The sequence below is a fragment of the Sebastes fasciatus genome, chromosome 22, assembly GCF_043250625.1.
Source record: "Sebastes fasciatus isolate fSebFas1 chromosome 22, fSebFas1.pri, whole genome shotgun sequence".
NCBI classification, from domain to species: domain Eukaryota; kingdom Metazoa; phylum Chordata; class Actinopteri; order Perciformes; family Sebastidae; genus Sebastes; species Sebastes fasciatus.
Genome location: NC_133816.1, coordinates 9,312,094 through 9,339,488, shown reverse-complemented (window position 1 = coordinate 9,339,488; position 27,395 = coordinate 9,312,094). Strand labels below are relative to the sequence as shown.

Genomic DNA, 27,395 nt, shown 5'->3' with positions numbered 1-27,395 from the left:
ATTGTATATACATGTGTATATATGTATGTATATGTGTATATATATGGAAATGTGTGTGTATACATATACATATACCTATATATATATATAGGTATATGTATATATATACACATATAGGTATATGTATATATGTGTATATATATGTATATATATATTTTATATATATATATATCATTTTCTTTAGTAATAAAACTAGTGAGTAGTTAAAATCCTGATTCACACTACATACCAGTTGGTTGTGGTAATGCTCACCTTTGTTTGCCAGCCGCCATAAAACTCAAATCTCGCGAGAGTTTCTCAACTTGTGGGTTACCTTCTACACACGTGACACCAACACCTGTTTGACATAAAGTTGTATCAAAAAACTTCAACCCAAACGGGGTCCCTTAAGTGAACCAGCAGGAGGCGCTGGCTGCCACCAGGTAGCTGCTAGCAGAGACAGGACTGACACAAACATGAGGCAGCTAACTAACTAGATGACTCTTCTTTTTGGTATCTTCCAGCTGCACAATTGAACAGACAGGTCAACCATGAACTACAATGAAGGACGTCATGATGTGAGTTTTCTATCACGTGCTCTCCAGCCCAACATTTCACTTTTTAACGACTAAAGTTGTGCCCATGTTTCTCCTCACCCAGAGGCAGCCCAGCCTGCCTCCCTTCTCCAGCAGGACCCTGCACCACCCCTCCTTCCTGCCTCTCTACCTGACTGCAGGCTTTGGACGCCATCACACAGACCTTAGCAACCAAACAGGTGAGTCAGTTTTACCTGTCAGTTTCTAAGCTTCATAACAACCTCTGCTGCAGCTTGATAGCTGGTTGTCCTCTCTCCAGTCCATCCCATCATCCCAGCTGAGTTCTTCTACACTGATCCCACCATGAGCTGTGGCAGGAGGGTCCCCAACATAGTGAGTGATTTAAGGGTAAGTGGACTTCATATAAACCCTCATCTAAAAACTGGGATTTAGTCCTTGGAAGACAACACAGACACACTCTCATAAACTTTAATGTTTTACATTGTTTGATCATTTTACTTACCCACTAAAAATGGAATAAAGTTTTGGAAATGCATCAATTGCATTTGGGCCTTTGTCAAGACCACATTAAGACACGTCCAGGTCATTTTCAAGACCAGTTGAATTTAATTCAAGATTGCATCCAAAGGGGATCAAGACTGGAGCAAATCAAGGGGCTGTTTGAGGCCATTTTTTGCTCCAAATCTTTTACTTATTCTGTTTTAACGCACAGCTGTATCTACCTAGTAGATCTGCAGGCAAAGGGAGCATTGGAATACTGATTTGGAGGTCGATTACCATGGCAACGGTCGAAGCTTAAATATATATATAGCCCTAAATATATAGATAGATAGATAGATAGTAACTTTATTGATCCCGAGGGAAATTCAAGTTTCCAGCATCACAGTTCCATAGTGCAAAAATATGTTAGTGAAAAGGCAGTAAAAAAAGTTAGTAGTGCAAAGTACAAAAAATATACCAGATATAAAAATACAAGGAGATGAAGAAAACTGTTCAAACTGAATATAGTGCAGGGTAACAGCTGTGATACAGGACTATTCAAAAAGGTAATATAGTGCAGAAGAGACTGTTAAAAATGAGTATAGTGCAGGGTAACTCCAGTAGCTTAGTCTATGAATCTATATATCATGATATAGCATGTTTTCTTGTATTTCAATAGTCTATTTGAATTAAATACTAATGACAAATGAAAAGAACTAGTGGTATTTTCTCATTTAATTAATAACAGTTTCAAGTGAGATTTCTAGGGCTGAACTGGATGCTTCGAAGCTTTGACCGTTGCCGTGGTAATCAACCTCCAAAATCAGTATTTGAATGCTTTTTTTTTTTACATTTCTTTTTTTAAATATGTAACAATACTGCATATATCCTTCCCAAAATAGCCCATGAAATAAGGAATAATACCACAACATTTTCCATTATTCATATTCAACATTAATTATTATTAGTTATTCTCAGACGGATATCGCTGTTAGTTGAGTGTAAAGGTGCGTGTGTGTACAGTAGTGCAGCAGCGGCACTGAAACGGGAGAGTTGGAGACAGACAGATCAAAAAGCCCAAAAAATTGTATTCGGGGCAGCCCTAGAAATTATAGAGAATATGTAAATATTTCCATATACACGCTGTTTGTTAATCGCATTAAACTGAGTGGTATTGTAAAGTGTGATGTAAAAAGAAAATCTTCAAATTATACACCTTCAAAATATTTTGCATTCGATTTTCTGAGAAATGTGAGTTAGAATGTGCTTGTTATTATCTATAATTGTAAATAATCATAATTGTGTATTACGATATCTCGATATGTGATTACATCACGATACGTTTCCATAGGGAATGGGAATCGCGGAGCATTCTGGGGCGCGCCTACATTTTTGGAGGGCAGCGTACGGAGCTACAGTAGACTGTCATTATACACCGGTCCATTCATCTGTCAGTCGTTCATCATCAGAAATGTATAAAGTACGTGCGAAAGATAAACATATAAAGAGAAGCTGACAGAGACAAAGGGGCCATAATTACAAAATTGAAGTTAGGTTATGTTATTGATCCTTACGAATTAGGAAGACCATGACAGTTTGCCACCCATTACAGTCACTGATGTGTTTTTGCGTTAGTGAACATCTGTCAGCAGTTCAACATATGTAAAGCTTTGGAGGCCGATGTCCAATTTAAAAACAGGTAGATATATGACATTAAGATCAAAACTTCTGTTAATACTGCATACTTAATCTACCGGTATCTTGCAAAATGAAACCCATAACGTTAGCCTACCTATGTGTCTTCTGTATACTACATGTATATACTACAATTCGGCTTTTGAATCTTATTCACTGTGCAGTGTTTTGTGTTATCTTTTGACACCTGCATTAATCAACCAGCGGATGGCACTCTTATCCTTTATCCTCCAAAAATGGCCAACTTGCTGTCACAATCCCATTCCCTATTGAAAGATGATAAATCATCATATTGAATTATCGCCAAGCCCTCGTAACAAGGGGATTGATTGTGATGTTTCTTTTCATTAGAAATGGTGATTTTAGGAACACTAAATGTGTATTGAATAGGCATTAAAAAGTGTTGGAAAGATTAGAATTGAAACTGTTACTCGACTGGCGCACTGCACTGCACTCCTACTAACTACAGCAGTGGTGACAACACTCTGTAATCAAATGTAATACAAAATACAGTAGCATGTGGTGCTCTCTGTGCAGTGAGAGAGTGAATACAACCATCATTTTTAAAGTATGTTACACATTAATTTCTCAAATCAAACATTTTATTTTATTATATTACCCCAGATTGTGAGAATGTATTGAGGCACAGGTTGAGGTAATGAGGTCCAGCCTGTCCTCTAGTTGGTGCTGGTTGTTGAGGGTAGAGCTTATTATGGAGGGGCTCAGACAGACGAGGACATTTAATAAGATTGGCTCTGTCAGACGGAGCTAAGACTCTGACCAGGGGGCTGGAAGGAAATTGTTTGTTTTGACAGTGAAGACGCATCACCAAAAAAAATTCACAAATGAATTGAGACAGCAGCAAAGAAAAGGAAAGCACATAAAACAGACAATGAGGATGGCTAGAAAACACAAAAAATGCTGTATAGAAATGATGAAAAATGTATTCCTGTAAAAGTAAAGAGTTGTTTTAACCTGTATTAAAACTTCTTTCCACCCTCATTCCTTTCCATCAGGTTTTCGATTGCTTCCAGCTCAACACTCCGCCACCAGTGATGTCCACCTGCCTGGCTCCACCGACCCGTCCAGACCCATTCAGATCAGCACCACACCCCACCAGGGATCTGGGCAGCCTCACCGTGAAAATAAATCCTCTCCTCCGCCCTCCGGTGCAGCCGAGCCGGATCGTCCTCCAGCTTACCCAGGAGGAGGACCAGGTCATCACTAACCTCCTGAAACTGCACCACCAAGAAGAGCCCGTGCGGAGTGACGACACCCTTACTGCTTCGCAAATGGACTTGAACCCCATCCCGTTCCTTCACCCTGAACTTATGGCCTCCGCTTCAGCTGGGGAAGCATACGAGCCCTTCTTCTGTAGCGATGTGCGGTATCCGAGGGAGGCCAGTTTGCAGTTGCAGCAGGGAAGGTGTTGGTCGGATACGGAGCTCGAGGCGGCGAACACCCTCTTGAGTTGCTTCAGCCTGACGGAGAAGGACGAAATCTGGGGCCAAAACCACAATAAACCAGCAGCAACACTTCCCGATCCTCTGCCATACCAGCAGAATCACGAGGATTCATCGATAAGCACCGAAACCCAACAAGGATCTGAGACACCTCCTGCATCGATAACTACCGATTGTGCCCAAAACAACTACATCAGCTTCAGTTGTGCCAGGGAACATGGAGAACCAGGCTGGGGGGATTTGGGGTTTGTGTGGGTGCTCTCAGAGTCCGAGGGAGATGCTGTGCATGTCCTCCTGAGCCTCGGAGACACGGTGGCGTTGGACATCGTGCAGTGATCGTCTTAAACCTGAGGGTCTTCTTGTCCCTGGGTGAGTTTTTTAAAGGGACTTTACTACCTCGTTGTCATTAAGGAAGTTGAAGGTTGATATACAGTTCTCCCCAAAACCCTTATTTTTCTACCTTTTTGAGTATTGCAGTGTGTTTAATAAAAATGATTAACATTTGAGCCTCTAGATAAAAAGACACAAGTTTTTATTAAAAGCACTACGACTGTTTTTTGAAGGAGACAACCCCCCCCCCCACTCATTATTTACAACATTTTGTACATTTTACAGCGTATCTATCCACACATAATATCCCGTCTTTACTGACAACAAGCTGCAGGGGGAGCTACAGTATTATTCCACGACGTCTACTGACAGAAGCTAACAAGGTAGTGGACAGCACGACGACAGCTCAGCACACATGCATTTTTTCAAAGCTCTTGTGCTCGACGTGATCCGGATAGGTGTGTAGTTCCGTGTTTTGAGTTTATTCAAAAGGCACTTCCTGATTAGATTTCTTTTAAAAAAAAAAAAAGTTTGTCTTTTTTAAATGTTGAATAAGTAAGAGTAAGGATTCTTGTATCATAAAAACATGTCCTATCCTGTTTTCTGGCCACCGTAGTGACACAAGATAGATTGTTGTGCACGGCAGGAATGACAGGACTTAACTTGACAACTGTGACACACGCACGAGGCGTTTACAGGAACACCCAACTCTTTTCTTTGCAGCAGGCAGGTCTGATATTTGTAGAATGATTGGCATTTCAAATGTGCAGTCTTTACAGCAGTGCATGACGTTGATGCAGGGCTGCATGCTCACAGGGAGAGAAACTCTACAGCTGTAATGCTGTGATATGTCGATCTCTGTAATTGAATGCATGCATTCACATTCACATAGTTTGTCAGTGTCAGTAGTAAATGATCTACCTCAAGCTCCCAGCTCACGTAGTTCCGGTAGTATAAATAAGGTGATGATTGCAGGTCTGTCGTCATGTGTCATGATCGTCACCCTTCTCCTTTTATCTTTCATTTCCTGGTTGTTAGGAACTGACACATATGTCCCTGAATAGTCTTTGTATCGAGGCGTTTGTATCCATTCATCGTCCTTTTTAAAAATAATCTTTTTTAGTGTAAACATCCTCGATCCTAATGATAGGTGTTGGACTTGCCGATGGCGACGACGCTCGCCGCCTGCATGACTCTGTAGCGCTCCCGGAGGTTTCGCCGCCTCACGTGCTCGTTGGTGATCTCTATGACGTTTCCCACGGGGAACCAGCCCTTCTGACCGTCTGACAGGCGGATGCCTTCGTAACAGCCTGGGAGAAAGGAGAAGTAGGAGGAGAGGTAGAGGTTGGGGGGGGGGGAGAGGGTCGGAGGTGGGAGGAGAACAAGCAAAGGGAAGATTGGAGGTTTCTGTATCGTTCATGCAAGAAAGTCAAGACAAATCAATAAACTGCTAAGGTTGAGAGGGTGGAGGAATGAGGCAGTTATGAGGATCGGGGTGTATAAGCAAGCAGAGTCAAAGGAAGGGGCATGTTAATGAGGCAAAGTCATGTCAGTACATTAAACCCTTTTGATAGGAAACCACTAGTAAAACCTTCTGCCAAATATAGACGAGTGGGAAAATCGTATATGACGCAAGAACAGATTCATATCACTATTGAGCAGTTTCAGCCGTGTTCTGCGAAAGAGGAAATGTTTCCAACGATGTATGTGATCATCTTTTCTAATCTTTTTTTTTTTTTGTCTCCATGACAGTCTGATAAATAAATGAACAAACAAACGCATCTTTGTTCCGGGTTTCCCTGCTCGCGTTCTTACCCTCGTTGGTTTTGCGGATGACGTTGATGATCTCGGTGGGCTCCAGGGTGAGCTCGTCAGCCTGCTGGGCGATGTACGGCTCCACGCACTGCACCTGAGGACAATCTGACACACGTAACACATAACCGTAAGAAACACACACACAACCATATACTTTAGTTTCACTTTATATGTGACCTCACCCCAGTCCTCGTAAATCACTTCATCTTCATCTCTGTCTGGGTTGGTGGGGTTGGGGAAAGCCGCCATCCACCTGTGCTTGTCTGACCTGTTGACACAAACCGTTAGTTAATAAAACAAAATTTGGCAAATGGAAAAATAACTAAGAAATCGTGGATCAGGAATGCCTCTCAAATCCCCAGACAATCCTGGAGGAAATTGAAGCAGTTTTATGTCTTTGTTATATCTACTCACGTGGAGGGAGCTTTGAGCAGCCTCTCCATCATGCGTCCCTGGTGGTTCTCCAGCAGGGTGAGGTTGAAGCAGTACTCGTAGGCGGCGCAGCTGCCCCCGCCTTCATCTATCGACTGCACCTGCACCAGAGAGCGGTGGGCGTGGTCGAGCACCACAAAGCGCTCCGCACTGTTCAAGAAAAAAGAGGGGTGAGTTGTTTTTGTTGCTATTAGGGTCAAGTGGACATGTGCACTGAGGCATTTACAGTATAATATGTTGAGCTGCATTTCGTATAATATGCATCTTGTACGCCATTATTTTGTTTTTCTTATCTGCCGTCTATGTGCCAACGACGGCATATTTGAAATCTACTATTCTCTTCCTCTCAGTTCTCTTCAAACACTACTTCCTGCCACATTTTGAGGAAGTTTGGAGTCGTTTCACTAGTGATGACACGCTGTTAAAAGAGTCATGATTGCTTTTGCGGTCAGTGGTCACATCCTCCATTATCACAGCTTGTAAAAAAGAGGCAAGCTGGCGAGCTTTTCTCCGCCTCCAGAGGGGACCGGCTGCACTCTCACTTGTACAGCCTTAATGGAGTGGTGCAGGGATGACTTATTTTTGTCGGCCATCCAAGAAGTTAGCATCGCCCTGGAATCCCTCGACAAAAAAGCCAATGGGATTTTTCCATTTGGGTTTTGGATTATTGCATAAAATAAGCTCTGAGGCAAACACACGTTTATGATACTTACATGTATTGTTCCATAAGATAATCTTGCACGACTTCACCTCACCACCTCTAAGATAAAGGCGGACTAGTGTTCCTTGTGATGACGTTTAGTAGTCACAAGTAGTTAATGATAAGCCATAATTTATGATCGTGACTGCATATACAGTGCATTACTCTGAAAGAGCACCTATCCTGAGGACAATACATAACCTTGGCTTACAGAATAACTTACAGAGGAAAGTGGCATCATATGTATTGTTTTCCAGAAGCTGCTTGAACGGCTGAAGGTTTACTAGCACTTTGCCAGCAGTTGTGTAGTCGTTGACTGCTGGGTGCCTTGCCGATTCAGCTCTGCCTCATAAATAATAACCAATGCATCCTGCATTACACAGTGTATTAAAGGCTGAAGCACACATTGTCAGATGTAGGTCATTGTGATGTGAGAAAACGTTCGGCCTGACTTCTGCAGGAATTTAAGAGGAATGTGACTGAAATGTGTCCCCAGATAAAGACCCATTCATTCCTTAAGTGTTAACAAGACTTAAGAGTCTACAGCCATGCTAGTGTGACTGTGAGGCTTGGACGTCAGCATGCCAACATGCTCATATTGACATTGCTAACATGCTGATGTTTATAATGTTTTTAACATTAAAGAGAAAGTACAACTGAGTCTGATGGGAATGTCATTTGTTTTGCAGCATTGGACATCATGAAAACGTGGCCTGGTGGTGCTAGAGGATCACCGAGTCAATAGGATTCATGCTCTGTGCAGATATTTTAGTGTGGATCAAAGACGAGCACATTTCCATCCCTAGAGCCACGCCACTAGCTTTTGTTTTTTAATCGGTGTTGAACATCGTTTAGTTCTGCCTCACCCTTTCTTGGCGGCGATGATGAGCAGATCGTTGAAGAGGAAGAGGTAGACGGGGGTGAACTTTGCCCTCATGTTGAAGATAGTTCCTCCTTTGGACATTTCCTGCAGCTCTCCCTTCTTTTCCAAGTATCGTGTCTGGGAGATGATCGGGAGGGCCTGGAGAAGACGCGAGCAAAGGTAGGAACATTTTGCTCTGTTTTCAAAAAATAAATGTCTAAGAAGCTCAAGCCCAACTAAAAAATACTGACAAATAGACACACGTTTACTGTGTGGGACTTTACCTTGAGCTTGTCAAACTCCAGCGTTTGAGAGACGTGGATCAACTCCTCCATCTGTCTCATCTTTCCCACCTGCGTGTTACACTCGTCGATGATCTGTGCGTCATTATGAGAGACGGAAAAAAGAGACGAGATTATAAAATAAACTCTTTTTTTCTTTCCACACCGACGAACATCACATTCCTTTCAGCTGCATCTCATCGGGAGTATCAGGTTCATTCCTTTGACGAAGGTCTCCCTGTTTGAGCAAACTATCTCACACTGCCTTTGTCCTTAGTGGCTCGTATGACTCACTGTCACTGCAGGAACTCATTCAATAGGAAACCCTTCTCTCAGACAATGGCTGACATCAAAATATCCAGAGGCATGCGAAGCCCTCGGGAGTCAAATGATCTGGATTTGTAGGCAGAAGAGAGGGTGAAGACAGAGTGAGGGGCGTTTACCTTCGACACCGAAGCCAAAGACTTGGAGGCCGTCTGCTCCTCTTTCGTCCTCTCCTTTGTCCTCTTCAGGATGTTCTGCAACGGACAAACAACAACTTTCTATTTCTGCAACGGACAAACGGCATCAACAGGATCCATTTTTTCCATCTAAATGCAAACAAAGGTCACGAGGTCGAGACGAGGTGTGTTTGCTCGTAGATCAAGAAGCAGTGACGAGTTTGAGCGGGGAAGATTACGCTAGAATGAGGACATTCCACAAAGCAACACACCGTGATGAACTCGGGAAGGGTCAGTTCAAAAAATGTGCTGTGGCATTCTGTTTATTCACCTGAGGAAATAATTGCAAAGGCTAACTGCATTGTTGTCACGCACCAATAACACTACAACTATGACACTGACCTCCTGAGCTTTCTCCTCACAGGAGAAAAACACACCTGCACACTGACTCAAAACCACAAATAGATTTAAAGGTTCTCTATACGACATTCAGAGCATTAAAGGGACTGTTTGTAACTTTTTAAGCGTATAAATGTACCGGGTCGGGACACATGCGCGCTCGCATATGCGCGTTCGCGTGTGGCCGGCGTCCCCGCTCCTCTGCCTGCTTGCCTTCACTCAGACAGCGCACGCGTTCTCGCGTACTCGCTCGACCTCTAGACGTGAACGCACGCTCACTACACACTGCAGAAGAGTTAGTTTAGCTCTGAGAATATCTAGTGAATGTACAGTGGACGTTTGTGCAGAAATAAATGCTGCAGCTTCACCAGACCAACAGAGGTTTTCCGTGTCTTGTGAAGTGACGGGGCTCTGCAGAGAGAAACGTTGTCGTCTCGTAACCGACCAGGTGCCGGTGTCTCCCTGTTCTCTTCGGCTGCGGCGGAGAGAGACGAGTTTCTCGCTGCGGAGCCCCGCTGAGAAGCAAACACAGTATCAGCATTGATTCATGGAGAGACCTTCGTCTGCTCAGATAACATTACTGCCAAGCAGGTGAAATATAGAGTGATATTGTGGTTTTAGCTGACGTGTGTCGCCTCACTGTTTTGAGCGATGCTCGTTCATGTCTATTTAGAGCGAGCACAAGCACGAGCCCGACGCTGACTTTCGTTGATTTCACGGCCACGGGTGTCGCTGTTAAGAAGCATTTCTGAAAGTTACAAATAGACCCTTAAATATAGCAGCAGATAACTATTTCCAATGTAAAGATATAGAGGACTAATGTCTGAGCAGAGTGTCTCTGTGTTGTAATCCAAGCTTTTCTGTGCTTAGATGACATAACCGGGCCGGTTATGAACTACTGTATTTGTTAAAAACAGCATTTCTACAGCAACACATCCTGTGACGTTGCTCACCTCAATGAGCATTTTGATGCGTGTTATTCGCTGGAAGGGCAGCAGCAAGAAGGACATGAAGGGCAGCCGCTGGCATAGAGGCGACTCTTGGAGACGAGTGATGACCGTAGCAAACGGCACGTTGTTCTTCCTGTAGACGCACATTAATGGTTTGTAATGCAGCTGTAATGTTCATACACGTGTGAAATAGAGAAAAGGAGGGCCTGCTTTGGCATTTAGCCTTCCTGACATATTACAAAATAGTCGTGGGAAAAAATGACAATTTTAGAGAATTCCTTACGACAGCAAGGAGTAGGTCTTTTCCTGGTAGATCTGGTTGCGGACGTAGTCGATGTAGGCTGGGAAGTTGTGCTGGGCGTGGTAGTGGATAATGTCACAGATGTCGGGGAAGACCAGGTCCGGAAATATGCGGTCCTCCAGGTCCTTCAAGAACCTGCGGAGTCAGACAGCAAAAGGTTTCACTAGACATAAAAGGTTTGTCGAACCATAAAAAACAACTAGAAAAAAGACAGCGCTTCAATTGACTCAGGAAATGACTCATTACGTTTTTCCTTCCTATCTCTTGTTATCTCTGTCCCCAAGTGACCTTGTTGTAGTTCAAGTCATAAATCCCCTTCCTATTTCCCTTTCCCTTTATCTCCCGTCATGCTTCCGTCTGCCGTTTCCTCACCTCTCGCTGACCTCTCGGATCCTCAGGATGTTGGAGAAGAGGGTTTTCTTGTCTCTGATGATCATCGTCTCCTCCAGCTCTCGGCTGTCCAAGAAGTGTTCGGTGAGGACTCGCAGGGATCGGAGGTAAGAGGCCTCAGATGTCAAAACCTCGAACATACTCTGCCAGGGGGGAACAAAAACACAAATATTAACTTCACTGTAGGTAAAATATTTGAAAGATTTTCCACCCTATGAGCAAAAATGCGGGCTTCTTTCTAAAGAAGGAAATGTTCCTCATTTGAAATATTCCTTGTAGATGGTATGCATCGCGTATCTATCACTTCCTGTACATAAAAGGATTTATTTTTCCTTCCTGATGTTGGAAAGTTGTGACCGTAAAAGCTTTCATGAACTGGGGATAGAGTGAATCAATATCATATCGCAGCAATGAGTGATGCAGTGAGGCGGAGTGGACCTTAATTTAGATAAAAACATCACATTATTACTCTAAGATGTGATTTAAAACTTGATATTGCATCTCCCGTTTCTCTTCTCCTCGCATCATTGATTTCTCCTCGGTGCATTAGCCTCTCCCTCTTCTCCTCACCTCCTGGTACTTGCACTGCTCAGGGGTGAGCTGCTCCAGCACCCCTCCCTCCCGCACAGCTGGGAGGTCCTGCCACAGGGTGCTCTGGCCCGGTGTGGGCACAGGGCTGCTCTTTGGTGCTCCATTTCCAGTTGCAGTTAAAGTCCCAGTACCAGTACCAGTACAAACACCCGCACCCGCACCAGCACCCGCACCAGCACCAGCACCAGCACCAGCACCAGCACTAGTTCCAATACCGGAGCGACGGGCTGAAAAGTCCATGGCATAATCCACACTAGCTTTACTGATGTTGCGACAAACCGTCTGGCGTCGGATCTCCTTGGTGATGACAGTGGCGCGGTACGTCTGGTACAGAGGCTCTGAGGGGAAACAAGTCACAAAGTAATACTTTAATACTAACATTGTATCCCGTTCCAGGCATCAACTGTAACATTTTCAGCCTTATCATTGTCTTTTTTTTATGTTTTGTTTGTTACAGTGTGTCAGCCAGCCTCACCATCCTGCAGCCGGGACTCCCAGCTGAACGAAGACCCCCTCCGGAGGGAGCCGCTCCTGACTGGACGCCTGAAACAGGAAGTGTGGAAAGAGGAGAAAGGTAGGTATCAACCAGGGTGATATGAAAACAAACTATTCAACAAAAGAGTGAATGACACAGTTAATGATTAAGGCTGGGAAAGTTCTTCTTTTTTTTTTCTTATTGTCAACAAATCCCATAAAAAGCCGAACAATGTGTTACTGCATCTCTGAATACTATCCAACTTCTGTACTCTGTCTGCAGCACTCAGCTCCAAGCAAATGTAGATGAATAATTAAAAAAATAATAATACACAGAGCTTTTAGAAAGGTGCCGAATAAAAGTATGGCTTTTCCTAAAAGAAATTCTGATTTGTAAATGAATCATTTAAAACATTTTGGCGAATCCAAAATGAATGTTTTGTTTATCTCTGTGGTACGTTATACGTTTGGTTGTTGGTATCACGTGGTATCTCTTTGTCGTCAGCGATGAAGTTGCCAGTTAGTGTTGAAAAAACAAATAAATGACTGAGTTTGCAGCACTCTGCTTCACTCCGGTACCAATTCCAAGTGCTCAGAAATAAAAGGAGGCTGCCTCTGCCATGCCTGGCCGCACTGACACTGGTGTCTCCATCAGGCGAATATTAATATGTGAATATTACCATGGCAACAAGTGACAACTGACATTAGCACATATTAGCTGTCATAGCTTAATCATCCGAACAAGAATAACCTATAAAATTACAAATCGGCATATTTAAACAAAACCAGCACCAACTACCAACCGGCATAGTCCTTACTGTTTTTTTTTATTGTCAAAATGAGAAAAATAACAGCTTCAATCCCTGAAGAGCTACGTTAGCATCTTAGCATTAGTGACGGTTGCGTCCAGTTACCTCACGTTTATAGTACTCTCAAACAATGTATAATGAAAATGCGCATCAGAGGGGATTTAGTAGTGGGTGGCCGACCGAACCAGAGTTGGTGAATGTCTGAGTCTCACTGCACTCCACCATAAAATATGCAGATTGTGCAACAAACTGGCAACCATTTGTTGTGAAGTGAATGCAATGGAACGGGGGAGGGAGTTATCAGTAGCACCTTTAAATCTTTTTTAAAAAAAAGCAAAGTAGTTTCCTAAAACAGCCGGGTGCTGTTCTCAAACAGTAGTAAACTGTACATTTGTTACGGACTATTTTCAGCTGCGGATGAATACACATTAGCTGTGCTAGTCAGTATTTACAGCAGCAGGATGGTGTTTGTTGGATTGATTGAAAGTAAACTACAGTGCCCATGTGCATGGTAATAAAGAAACATGTCATCCAGTGCAACAGTGTGGCCCATTTGGTGTGTTTTTGGTAGTTTTTGGACAACAAATTTGTTGATTTCTGCTCAGTCTTTGGCTACACAGACAACAGGTGTTAACAGGATCAATTCATTGATGGCTTTGGGCTTTTCATGGGATTTATTTTGAAAAATAGATAAATATTGTCAGCCTTATTCTTAAAAAAAATGGAACTAAGAGGTAAAGTGAGGGTGATAACTTACGGTTCTTCCACTGTGTCCTCTTCTTCATTCCCTCCATTCTCCTCCCCTTCTGAAAAGAAAAGTAAATGGCGTCATCGCTTTTGATTACACAGAAAATCAAACAAGTTGTGAATCATTGATAGCTCATCTCAGGCAAAGGTAATCATGTTTGTTCGGTACCAACCTCTTCTCTGTGTGAGGGACTGCAGTGAGACGCTGCTGAGCCTCCTGGGATCCGTCTTTGGTGGTGGAGGTGGGGCTCTGTGAGGGCTGGGTTGGGGTGGGATGAGAGCCTTCTGGGGGCTCAGCGTGCTGCCGGTGTAGCTGCTGACGGGGGAAGCGGGCCGCAAGTTGCGCCACTCCTCCAGTGTGGGCTGGGGGAGAGGAATGCCGCCTCGGTGCACCGGCGTGAGGCTGCGGCTGTCGTGAATCACGGGCATCCTCGGCGGGACGGCGGGCGGCAAGTCGTCTGTCCTCGAGGTGGGCTTTATTTTCATCTGAAACTCAGATGAGGGGTCTGAGGTGCTGTAGGACAGTTTAGACCGGCGGGCTGGTTTGCGTACTTTGATTAGAGGAACATCCGGTTCCTTAATTTTAGGTGCGGTCTTTTTAGGAGTGGGGTTGACCACTGGAAGAGTGGCCTCGTAAATGTTTTCCTCTTCGTTCTGGGCGGATAAGTGGTGGATTTGTGGTGACTGAGCTCGTTTTGGGGGAACAGGGGGAGACTGGGAGCGAGTGACAGCGAGGGAGGCGAGATCAGAGTGAGGGCCCGGGTCCGAACGTCTCCTGTGACCATCAGACATCAAAACATCCAAACACTGGTGGAACTTTGCCTTTTGTTGTTTCAATATTTCGCTCTCATCAACCACAGACGTCCTGTCCACCTCATCCCCTGCATCGCTGTCCCATTCCTCTCCCCGCTCCTCTACCTCCACATCCTCCTCCCAATCCTCCTCATCCTCCCCCACCTGCTCTTCAAAATCAGTCTCATCCCCCCCCTCCTCCTCCTCCTCCACCGCCTCCTCCCCGCCATCATCCACGTCCACGGGCACCCATATTAGCTTCATGCCGGGCCACTGGCGGTGGCACACACAGCTGCAGCTCGAGTCGCAGCATGGATTGAGAAGTGTGTGCTGACTGTGCTCCGCCTCCGCTTCACCTCCTCCAATCAGCTGTGTCTCCACCTCTTTTCCATCAGGCGCTGCATCGAGAAAAAAAAAAAGCAACACAGATCAACTACTTTCGAATGAAAATAAAACACCATAAACTTCTCTAACATTTTTTAGTTCTTCCTAACGAAGGAAACATATCGATGCTAATTTTCCTCCACATCCCTGATACGCTAAGCGAACGGGTGCGAGTGAGCTGTTTCCTGTCCACTTCTTTCCTACATCTGCATCCCCTGATAGGGCGGCCCACTTTCATTAAGAGCCTTTTTTCTTTCCAGCTTCACATGGCGCAACGCCGGACTGTCGAGTCAGCAGTTCATCACTACACAAATACTGCAAGTGGCGTCTTCAAATATTCATGGAAAGTTTGGAGCGTTTCATGGCGGGGGGGAAAATCCAATATTGACAAAAGGAAATGGAAGAGGTGGAGGAAAGAGAGAGGAGAGAGAGGATGAAGGTTAAATGGGTCAGTGAGTAAAGATATGAAAGACAAAAAGAAGAAAGTAGTGATGGGATTTTTGATTTTCCATACCAGCCAATTCAGATGTCTTTTTAAAAATATAGTCAAATAAAGATGCAAAGAGGATTGCGCTTTTCAGACATGTGTTTTTAAGTTACTGCATTATTTCAATGAAAGACCATGATACTTTTAGTTTTGTTGCTAATGTAGCAGTTGCATTAAGTTTAATTCCATCTCCATAACTGCTCAAATATCACCAGTATAGAGGGCTGAAACGATTAGTCGATTAATTGATTAGGCATCAATCTACAGAAAATGTATCTCGAACTATTTCGATTTCGAGGGGGATCTAGGGGGTTCCCTGCAAAAAGGGGAATTATTTCTTTTCACTATAATAGTAATATATGACTATTTTGGTCATGGGTTTCAAACACTGCAATAAAACATCTAAAAGCAAAAATCCTATCAGATGGGAGACCCTGGAACAAAAATGTATCAAATGGTCCGTGGTCTAATTTGTGACAGTTTAGGGGTCCTTGACGTGAACAAGTTTGGGAACCACTGGTCTATATGATTGATCGGGAAAATAACTGGCAGATAAATCAATACTGACAATAATGGTTAGTTGCGGCCCTAATCTCCAGTGAAAAGAATATTGGATTTTGAAGCCCACATTGATCAATACTGATGATATGTGGATACATCGCCACAGATCATGTTGCCTTGAAGGTATCATGATGCTGACGGGGAACCAAAACAGCGAAGTGAAAGCACAGTATGTGTAACCGGGGACACAAATCTCTATTTAATCAGACAGCCAATAAAATGTCTTTGGCTTCCTCTTTTGTCGAGTCAGTGCGAAGCCGAACATCATGACTCAGCAAAGGACACTCCTGTGTGTCAATGAGCTACGGATTAAAACTGATAAGTAGTTTTAATGTGCTTTACTTTACGAGTAGAGGATAAGGACATAAAAGTGTGATAGATAGAAATGCTTGTGCATTATGTTTTCTTAATGTAAGTAAACACACAGTGAGCGTCGCATTCTGCTTTCACATTACTCAGGAGGAGCGTGCACGCACAAACACACAGACGTGATCAGCTGACTTACAGAACCTGTTTACGGCTGCTGGTTCAGATATCTGGCAGCACCACACCTGTCTGTTTGAGAGCTCACATTCACACCAATACCCCGACCGAGCTGTAGGTTTCACTTTCAAATCAGTTAATGTACACACTCGCATGCAGAAGACTGCACTGTACATACACACTTTTTGCATCAACTAACAAATGTCCATTGACCTTTGATCTAAAACTACACTCAGTCCAGTGTCTGTGAAACTGGCCCTAACTTTAGCTACACCGCAGGTTGTGTGTTGAGGAGTGAGTAAAACACCGTTTATAATCTCGTCTGATCTTTGTCCTGCAGACTAAAAGCTTTACATGTTGCCAGCTCTGAATGGCAGCCAAAGGTAAGTCTAACAAATTTTAATTTCCTTCTCAGGAAATCACATCAAACAGCTTCCTGGTGTTTACCATGTCAAGTTGCCCAGTTACCAGCTGGGGTTTTTTTCACTACTACCTTGCTTAAATCTGTACATATTTTTTTAAGATTTATGGTGATCCTATAATAAATAGGAGTGAAAGAAAATATTGAGTATCGCGATATTATGTTTTGTGATACTGTATCGGTTCTCAAAAACACTGTATCATGTATTTAATTAATAATTTACATGCAAAAATGAACTCTTATTTCATTTACAAATATATGTGTCCTCTCAGTGTATGTGCCCTCTCAAAGTAGTCCTATGATGTTGGATGTTACAGGGACTGTGATTTATGCATTAGCAAAGTAAAATGTATTTACTCAGATTTTATGCAGATGATGGTGTGTTCTTAATACTATAACAGTTTTCCTAAAATTAGATTTAAAAAATCACAATATATTGCCTTGCGTACAGTATCGCAATATATTGAATCGTAACTCCTGTATCATGATACGTATCGAATCGCCAGATTCTTGCCAATACACAGCCCTAATAATAAATACATAAATGTCACCTTTAACTTTATTATTATTATTATCCCAAAGGAAATTGGTTGACAGCCTGGCATTACCCACAGGACACAGGAACGTACAACAGATGAAGTTAAAAAACCCTCGTCTTAAGAGCCAAGTAGAAACATCTGTACCTGATCGACCTCCCTCCACATTGATGTTGCCGTACCCCTCCTCTCCTCCCTCGCTCTCTCGCTGCCTCTGCAAGGTGCGGCTCCTCTTCGCAGGCAGCGGAGGCGCCTTCTCCGCCCCGATCTGAAGCTGCAGACTGGCGCGGCCAGGTTTAGGCTTTACCGTAGGCGGCCTTTTGAACCGTTTAATAGTCGTCCGTTCTGCAGTACCATTGGTGGGTTGCTCCACCGGTTCATTCGACTCCTTTTTGCTAAATTTGTTTACAATCCTCTTGACCTTCCCTCCAGAGGGGCTTCTGCTCATGTTTCCCAGAGGAGGGGAGCTGGGTTGTTGTGGCGACGGCTTTGGAGGGATCTCCGGCCTCGGTTTGGCCTCGGGTTTGAGGGGTGAAGGCGACGTGGGCCGTTGGGATGCTTCCTGAACAGACATGGTGGCTGGAGTCTTCTCTTACGGTGCGTTTAACTCCCAGCCCTGACCAATCAGAGGTCAGGCTTTGAGGGCAAAGGTCAATGTGAGCACATCATCATCACCTGATGAGCAAAGAGAAAGGAGAGTTTAAAACCAGTTTATCAAATATAATGTCCAAATCATTAAAAGCAACAGACATTTATTTAGATATTTTTAATGATGCGGACATCGACGTGGCTGCAGAGACGATAACAGGCTATATTCACTTCTGTGTGGACAATGTACTTACTAAAAAGGACGTAATTGTGTACTTATCTTAACTTTTCTTGCATTGTATGCCTTCATTAGACAGTAAAGGGCTAACAGGGAATGGGGGAAAAAAGGACCTTTAACTTCTAAGTTAGTGGTACGCAAACCTTTTGGCTTGTGTCTCCTTAAAAAAGGCCGACTCACTATCATTTTAAGCATTTTCTGTTGCTGAAATCAACATTCACACAATGCAATAAACACTACTGCATTACAGTACAATCCTGAAATCAGACTTTGAACTCTGTGCTACAAACCCCCCACCGTAAGGCCTCAGAGGAAAATGAACTTTGCACTGTAAGGAGTCTACTCATTCAGCGAGAACACATTCACACAGAGAAAACAAAAGATAATGTAAAATCAGCTGAGTAGCCGGAGCTAATAAGCCTGTTTACTGCACTTCAAAGTGCAGTGAAGGGAAATCCAGACATGACCATTGATTTTTTTTTTTCCGTTGTTAAGTTACTTAAAGGTCACATATTATACTCCATTTAAACTAGTTATTATAGGTCTCAGACACCTCCAAACCATGTCTCTGAAGTTTTTTTTTCAAAAAAACAATCAGATCATGCATTCCAGCATGTCTCTATAACCTCTGTTTCAGCCCATTTCCAAAAGTGCTGATTTCTGTGTCTGTAGCCTCTGTCTCCTCCCACTCTGCTCTGATTGGTCAGCGTTTTCTGTCAATCAAACGTCCTCAACAACACAGCGTCACCCTCCCCGCCCCCCTCGCGGCCTGAGAGCAGGGAGAGAGTGGAGCTAGAATAGAGCTTATAAACCACTTTAAAGTTTATAAACCAGAAACTTCACCCAGCGCACGTTACCGGAGGAATCTGATCAGAAATCGGCGACACATGATGAACATCTGCGGTCCAGATTCCAGGTTTTCCTGACGGTTTCTCTCAGGTAAATAATACTATTTATATCTCTGTTAGTTAGCTCAGTGTTTACCTCATGCATCAACTCTGTAAATCGTAAACATACACTCTGTTTTACGTCTGTCTTTACAGATCCATCTGTGAGAAATGACCGACAGAATCATCCCAGAGGAGAGCAGATAGCTGAAAGCAGATGGGAGATACAGAGCTAACCCGTTAGCATGTAGCTACATGCTAACGGGTTAGCTCTGTTTACATGGAGATACAGAGCTAACCCGTTAGCATGTAGCTAACCCGTTAGCATGTAGCTACATGCTAACGGGTTAGCTACATGCTACCGCTGTGACACGGTGTGTAAACACAGCGACCATCAGGGTGGAAAATAGAAGATGTGAAACAGTAGTCAGTTCATTATTTCTGCTAAAAGATAAATGTATGGAAGATCAGAGTAATGGTATATTATTTACAGTAGTAGCTGTCTCTGTGTTACCATGACTACAGACCACCGGAGCTTAGCTTACCATAGTTTACCAGAGCTGAAGACTTTCTCCTGTACCATGTTAACATAACTAACTAACAGGTGAGATGATTACAAATGCTGTGAATAATTAATATTGTCATCTGTCAACTCAAATAAAGTTTGACTGTGAAACAGAAATGTGTTGTGTTGCTTACAAGTCACTATTTACTACCTGTACTCTGCTACATGCATGACATCAAATATATATAATATATAAATATCATCTGTTTAAACAGTGTAATTACATAAAGCCTTTGTGAAAGAACATGTTATATTTAGATGATGGGAGTACATGAAGACGGTTCTGTTGGTTCTTGCAGACTAACTGTAAGAGCTACTTTGCTCAAGTTCGGTTGAGGAGGAGAGACAGTGACGCGCTGTGGGGCGGGGTCAGCTACTGAAGGTTCTCTCTGGTTCGACCAGGAAACCCTTACATGGCTTGCATTTCTCAAATGACGTCAGAAGAGAAGGAAAAAAGCGAATTTTTTTTCTGCACCCATTTCCGGACAAACGGAGCAGGAGAAAAAGAGAGAGGATGGTCTTTTATGATACTATGGTGGCCTGTAGACACACTGGGGACAGATATTGATGTTTAAAAGACATGGAAAAGTGCATTTTGCATAATAGGTGACCTTTAACATCTCCACACAACTTCTTAAAATGTTATCTATGAATGACTCACAGCTGGAAAGCATGATCTTGTTTATTAGTTTACAGCTTTAATGGCTGTGTGTCAGCATTATCAGAACAGGGGTATGGAAACTATTTTTAATATATTAATATATTTAATATATTTTTATTATATATATATTCTGTAATAATATATAATATTACAGATTTTTCTTAATTATTTTTTTTAATTATTTAAATTATAATTATGTTTTTATTATGTTTATTTATATATATATATTACAGCATTTAATATTATTTCAGCCTGAACTTCTGTGTAAAGTAAATACAAATGTCAATTCTTCTTTGCTTTGCTGTTAATTCATGTGTAATACCTGTGTGGCAAGCTGGCATTTTTAACAATACAATGATTCATGACACACAGTTGTAATTCAATTAAAAGTTAACCGCTGTTTCAGTACAAGCGTATATTTATGATCACTGCACCCTGTCCACTGTTGCCCAGACAGGTTGAATAGCCTCCAGCTCCTCGTAATCTTTTACCTTTTAGCTGATCTACAGACGCTTTGAAAAAGTTTTACAACCCATAATATTTCTTGTGCAACAACATTGTCTGAGGTCTTTACATAGACCATAGATGTTTCAACAATATGACCCCGAAGTGTGTGCTGCTATCGCTTAAACTCAGAAAACTCACAATTTGGAATTCAATGACAAATTCGATAAATGCAGATGTACACACACTCATGCCGGCCGTAAATCCACACTGATTCAATCCTTTAAAATTCAAACGTTGAGAGATTTCCTTATTCAAAGCACTCTATAGTCATTCAAATGAAGCAGTCAAATGAGACACTTCTTCTATAAAAAGAAACGTGATGACTATAAAGTGAATTTCAGTTTCCATTCTGGGCGACCAAATGGTCATGCTGCAGATTCTTCTCACTGTGTTTTTTTTTTATATATGTGTGTAACAGCTGATGTAATACCAAACCCAAGCGAGGGTTAGTCATCTTCTGAGTCACCCAGTAGAAGACGTCACCGCACTGCTTCGTGTGACCCTTTTGATTAATGCGTTTCACATGTAGCTGCATGCATTTAGGGTTACACACACGTCATTTAACGGCTGCAACAAACAACTATTCTAATTGAGGAATAATGTAGTGATTATGTTTTGGATTAATTGATTCATCATTTAGTCTATAAGTGTTTAAAATATTGCCAGGTGTCTGTCACAGAGACCAATAAGCAGCTGGCAGTCATATGAACCCCAGGTATTTATATTTTAGCCACACCAGCAGCATTTCTCTACGGATGTTAATGTTAGTGTCGGTCAATCTACCATTTTGGTCCAGACTGAAATATCTCAACAAAACAAATGTTGACTCTTATATAACCCCTCAGTTGATGACAGAAATGAAACCAAAAATGTATTTTGAGGATTGACTGACTGGTTGCAGCTTCTCAAATATAAGAATTGTCAGCTTTTCTCTGCTATATATCGCTGAAAATGTGATATCTTTGGGTTTTGGACTGTTGGTTGGAAGAAAAACAAGACATTTGAACGCATCATCCTCGGGTCTGGGAAACTGTGATGGGCATTTTTAACCAACTGATTAATTGATAATGAAAATAATTGCTAGTTGCAGTCCTATTCAGCACTACATTATAAAGAATATACATATGAAACTGCTGCCTATAGAGTGCTGCAAGAATGAGTCTTAAAACCCGGGAACGAGTCATTATTTTTGCACTTCTGGTTCCCTCGTCTGGAAGTCAATGGGTTTTTTGAATGGGTTTTTAGTTAGACGCCTGAAATAAGGTCTGTGGTTAACACAAGCCGAAGAGATTTTAACGTTTTGTCGTACGATATAAAATACATCAGTAAATATCCAACTCGTGAATTTTTAAGCCTTTATATGTATTAAAAAAGGCGGTTGCTAACAAGCGGCTAAATGAGACTACTAAACGGCGTCACACCGACTCGTCCGCCTTCACAGCTAGTTGTATGCGAGTGCATTTACACTTCAAAAATCATGACAGTGGTGTTCATTTATGGAGATTATTTTACAGAACAAAACATGTAAGTATCATAAACGTTTGTTGGCCACAGAGCTTATTTTCTGTCCAAAACACAATGTATATCCCTTTTTGTTGAGGGAACCAGGGCGATTCTAACTTCCAGTTTGGCCTACACAAATACGTCATCCCTGCACCAGTCTATTGTCAAAACGTGTTATTATTATTGAGTTGCATTATGGGAAATGTAGGTGTGTTTTGGGAGCTTGAACCATACTACAGATATAGGACATTTCAGCCTCTACTGCATCAATTTTTACCTTTATTTTTTAAATCTGTCCCTTGCAAGTCACCCAACTTTATGCAAGAGCGATGCCAAATCAGTGGAGTGCCCCTTTAATGGGATTAATATTAAAGGCTGCTCATTTCATGTGAAGTGCCAGTGATTTCATATGAAGTCGTGACCGGATCCAGTCAACATTTTCAAGAAATTAATCCAGAGTAGTGCCTAATACCAGCAGGTAAACACAGGCAGAAATCTACTTTTTCCACACAGCTCACTAAAGTCAATACCTCACAACCAGTAGACGTTTGTTGTTGCGAGAGTGCACCAGCTAGTCAGACCAGTTTGGAAGGGATGTGCGTGCAGCAGCACAGTCAGTGAGCTTAAAATACAAAAAGACAAGACGGGGTTTCACGTTTCAGTCTGACGAGAAATTGTTTGAGGTCTGACAAACAGACGTGTGTATTTAGATGATTTCAAATGACAGAGCAGGAATGTATGGCATGAAGGAGGTTCATTTAAAAACCTGTGTCCTTTTATAACTACGCTTCATTCTCTAACATTTTTTTTTCAATTTCTTGATTTTGACACTGAACTTGTTTTATAATCAAAACACGACATCACCACAGCAACGTTTGTGTGTGCGTGTGTGGGTGTAATGTAGGTCTTTCCAGGTTTCAGTTTGGCCCCTCTGGTTATTATCATTGTCCACAGGGTGACATATAAACCTCAAATAGGTGGGTGTGTATACACACCACACAAAGCACTCTTCTACACAGTGGGGATAACACGTTCTAATTGTGTGTTGATGCACTTATAGACCAAGAGATAGACTAGACTTGAGGTCACAATTTGCCCCTGACTTTCTTTCAATCAGCCCCCCACCAGACTTCACTTCTCTTTTGTCTCTTTTTGCTCAATTGACCTGGTTAGTTCAATAGCTACTGGACCCTACACACACTCGTGGCTGGGTCAGTGGGCCACTCATTCATTCCAGTAAGTGTATTTGTCCAAGTAAATCCAATAAATATCAGATATGGTGTGATCCTTTAAATCAGAGCAGCTTGAGAACAATCCTTAAGTGCTTACAGGGGGCGTCTATTAACACAATGCTCTCTCAATGTCTCTGTGTGTGTGTGTGTGTGTTACAGTATGCCATCTGCTCTGGACACTAATGGGTCAGTGTGTATACAAAATGGGTAGGGGGGCTTTAAGAGAGCTACCATTACAATACATATGATGTGTGTGAAAGCTCCACGTTGGACAGGAAGAGGAAAAGGTGTGTCTAGAAAGGAAAACACACACACACACACACACAAGGGTGGGGATCCAGGAAAAAATGAATAAACATATAGATTTAATTTGGACATAATTGGTAGGCTATAAGAAAAAAACTACCTATAGATGTTTAGGTCTAATGTATAAGGATCACATCTGAAACTGCCAATCTAGACTATTGTATGCCAATTACAACAAAACGCATTTCCCAACATAATACATAGGAAAGCCGAATTAAGTGTCAATGGCACACTATTCATAAAATGTAAAAAAAATCCAAGTTTTCCTACAACAGTGTTGTTTGTATCCTTAATTAATCCTTAATACACGTTAAATATGGCGTATTCCGGTACTGTTACCTATACATTAACAAAAATGGGAAATATGTAAAGATATTCCACTATATTCTGCAGTAATACCACAATGTTTAAAGTAATTACGTTTCAGTATGACAATGTTAATCATATAAAACATCTGGTTAGTATTACAGCGGTTTTTCCATAAGAGAGAGAACAGGTGCTTCCAACCTTCCACCAGACCGCGCCTGCTAAATCACCAATTATGAACTAATCTCGCTTAAAAACATACATTACATGAAAGAAAACTCACCAATCTTATACAGGCATGTCTGACTCGTTCTCTTCTGTTATTCGGCTCTAGTGTTGGCAGTCCAACATGGTTAAATGCCAAGAAAAGACGCTTTTAATCGGTCCGCCGGGTCGCAGCTTCGTTAGTTGGTGTAACGTTGCTTTAATTCGTCCCGCAGAAGATGAAGATGAAGAAATATCCACAACGTGAGAGATAAACGATTCAGTTTCTTATAGCTTTTTCTGACAGGCTTGTTGTCTGAGCGAGCATCATCCCTCTGTTGTTGTCTCCTTTGTTAGCAGCAGCGTGTATGAGAGGAGAGGAGAGGAGAGGAGAGGAGGTAGGAGACAGAAACCCCCCTGAGGACACCAACCATCAAGTCACACACTGACATGGTTACACCTTCCAGTGAGGGATTTCAAAATAAAAGCTCAATGTAAACTATGATTTATTGGCTAATGATGATTCCTCCTTATGGAAATTGGTGGAAATATGATGTATTTTAACTTTTTTGATTGTTAGGATGATGATTTTGGCTAGATGTGCTTCTTAAATGGTGTGATGATAATTATCTTGACCTCAATGTTTCCAAAACAAAAGAAATGATCATTGACTTCAGACACAAGACTGACAACAAAGCTAGTGTCATACACGGCGAAGATGTTCAGGTTGTGGAGTCCTATAAATATCTTGGAATTGTTTTTGTTTGTAAACTCTAGTTTCATATTAATACAGAGTCTATCGTCAAACGAGGTCAACAGAGAATCTATTTGTTGAGGAAGCTGAACTCTTTTAATGTCAGCGAGAGGATCTTAACTAACTTTTATTGTTCTTTTATTGAAAGTCTTCTGATCTTTTCTTTTATTTGTTGGTTCAGTGGCTTAACCATTAAAGACAAAAACAGCCTGTATAGCATTGTTAAGGTTAAGTTTATTGACAGTTCCCTTACATAAGAATCATGTAACAATGTCTATTTATTATCTATTTGTTTTCTCTTATCTATTTTATTGCTATTTATTATATTTTATTAACTTATTTGCTGTCCTTCACCGACCTCTGTTTGTCAGTTCTACTGGTCTGTGATTGACATAACCTTTTGGATGGTTGTCTGGATGTTGTCTGTGTGTGTTTGTGGGGTAATCTGTGAATTAAATTGCCCTTCTTGGGATCAATAGAGTTGTCTGAATCTGCATCTGAATGTTCTGCAGGTTATATGTCAACACCTAATGCACATCATTTAATGGAAGCCTGTGTGTTTTAGCATTTGTTTTACATATTTGATGTGTTTTATGTATTTCATAATGTTTTCTGTTCAAGCCTGTATGTGTTATGTGGTTTATCTGGCTGCAAGACAAATTTCCCCTCTGGAACACTAAAGTTAAAGTAGACCTGATTGAAACTACAAAATGTTTCCATTCAGACAACATTGATTATAATTAACAAATATTTATGATTTGGATTATAAAAGACATGCTTTTATTTATTTATTTTTATTTTAAACTAATAAATAATAAGTTCAAAAGGTAAAAGACTAGGACTACATTACAGTGCTACAGTGTCGGTCACATAAGAGGTAAATTCAAATTAATTAATAGATTAATTAATTAAATTAATTTCTACCCACATTTATTCACACATAAGAATTGGATCGTGAATTTTACCACCATATTTTCCATGGGATTCACAATTAACTGAAATAAATACAACATTCATACAGTTTCAAACATTCAAACATTATAAAGGTTGTGCAGCATACAGTACACGCAAAAAAAGCTTCTGATCTATTTGTCATTTGTTTTATTCTTGCATGATTTACCTTTTTACTCTTGTATGATAACATATTTGTAGACTATAATCTCAACTGGAAATCTTGTTTAATGATTTAGCGTTTATGATTTTATTTTAGCACTCTTATTTTGAAGCCCAAAATGTCTTAATTCTGGCACTTCCGGGGTGCTTATTGTAGACTTCATGCATCTTTGGTTTTACAATCTACTGACATCCCAGAAACTATAATAGACCTCTAAATATTGTTTATTTTGTGGTTGGTAGTGCAAAAGAATTATATTATGTTTTATTTTTGTTTTTTTCTTACAGTAAAGTCTGTTTTAGTAATAAACAGTGAAAAAGTTGCTGTTTCAAACTGAGATATAACACTTATTAAATAATAATAATAATCATTAGCCTACTTTTTTTTTTTACCACCAACATAATATTATGCTGTGGTGACCACTTCCTGTAAATAGATGTCATGTGATAAAGTATATAACAACTCTTTGTGGTAGATTACAGGTTATTACAGGTGCACAGAGGGGAGGTGTTTGTCCCTCCCCTCACCTCTGTATTTTACCTTTGTATCCTACTTCCACCTAGTGCCTTACATCGGAACAGTTGTGAACTGTCCTGGATTCTTCAGATATTACAGTTTATTTTAGATGTTTTATTGTTTTCACTGCCACACGAGCAATCTAAAAAAAATATCTTGGGCTGTAAATGGTGGCATAAGTTTCATAGTTCTACAAATCAGTATCTTATAGAACACCATTTCTGCCAGGAAAATAAAAAAATAGATGAAAAATAAAACACAACACCCCAAAAGTACGCACTTTAAATTTAGTATATTGTAGTATCTTATTTGTGTTTACTATTTAAAAAATGTGGCTTACTATTTAAACATTTTAATTTAGTAATACAAACTTTAACTCTAGGGATGCACCAATTAAATTTTTTCAGTCCCGATAGCGATACCTGGGCTTTGGGTATCGGCTGATACCGAATACCGATCCGATACCAGTGTTTAATTAATAATCTGCACGTCTCACTGTGTGGAAGTGATTGGGATCATTCTTTTATGTGTAGGGCAACATCAGGCTTGACTTAAAACATTGCTTTCCTCACTTTGTATAACAAAATGTAACAAATAAACACAGATTTTTGTGAATTTATTGAATTGTTATTTATTATTAAAATAATAAGTCGTA

General features: G+C 41.4%; 2 protein-coding genes across 4 annotated transcripts; one reads left to right on the top strand and one right to left on the bottom strand.

Moving 5' to 3' along the window:
- The first annotated feature begins 283 nt into the window (after positions 1-283).
- LOC141760545 (uncharacterized) lies at positions 284-4,678 on the top strand. The gene is made up of 5 exons (XM_074623433.1): positions 284-422; positions 504-557; positions 640-754; positions 835-923; positions 3,728-4,678. The coding sequence occupies exons 2-5, from the start codon at positions 531-533 to the stop codon at positions 4,508-4,510; spliced, it is 1,014 nt and encodes a 337-aa protein (XP_074479534.1). The 5' UTR covers positions 284-422; positions 504-530; the 3' UTR covers positions 4,511-4,678.
- A 10-nt stretch (positions 4,679-4,688) lies between these two features.
- On the bottom strand, positions 4,689-24,788 carry arhgef15b (Rho guanine nucleotide exchange factor 15b). 3 transcript variants are annotated; one of them, XM_074623431.1, is made up of 17 exons: positions 24,436-24,788; positions 17,507-18,034; positions 13,869-14,885; positions 13,706-13,754; positions 12,141-12,208; positions 11,846-12,003; positions 11,645-11,815; positions 11,057-11,217; positions 10,667-10,819; positions 10,387-10,516; positions 9,038-9,112; positions 8,598-8,690; positions 8,318-8,472; positions 6,734-6,901; positions 6,502-6,587; positions 6,320-6,424; positions 4,689-5,814 (listed from the first exon to the last, which is right to left on the bottom strand). In XM_074623431.1, the coding sequence occupies exons 2-17, from the start codon at positions 17,931-17,933 to the stop codon at positions 5,645-5,647; spliced, it is 3,186 nt and encodes a 1,061-aa protein (XP_074479532.1). In that variant the 5' UTR covers positions 17,934-18,034; positions 24,436-24,788; the 3' UTR covers positions 4,689-5,644. The 3 variants fall into 3 exon arrangements, with proteins under 3 accessions (XP_074479532.1, XP_074479533.1, XP_074479530.1); XM_074623432.1 differs by having other exon boundaries at positions 11,852-12,003; XM_074623429.1 differs by having other exon boundaries at positions 11,645-12,003.
- Between the last annotated feature and the right edge of the window lie 2,607 nt (positions 24,789-27,395).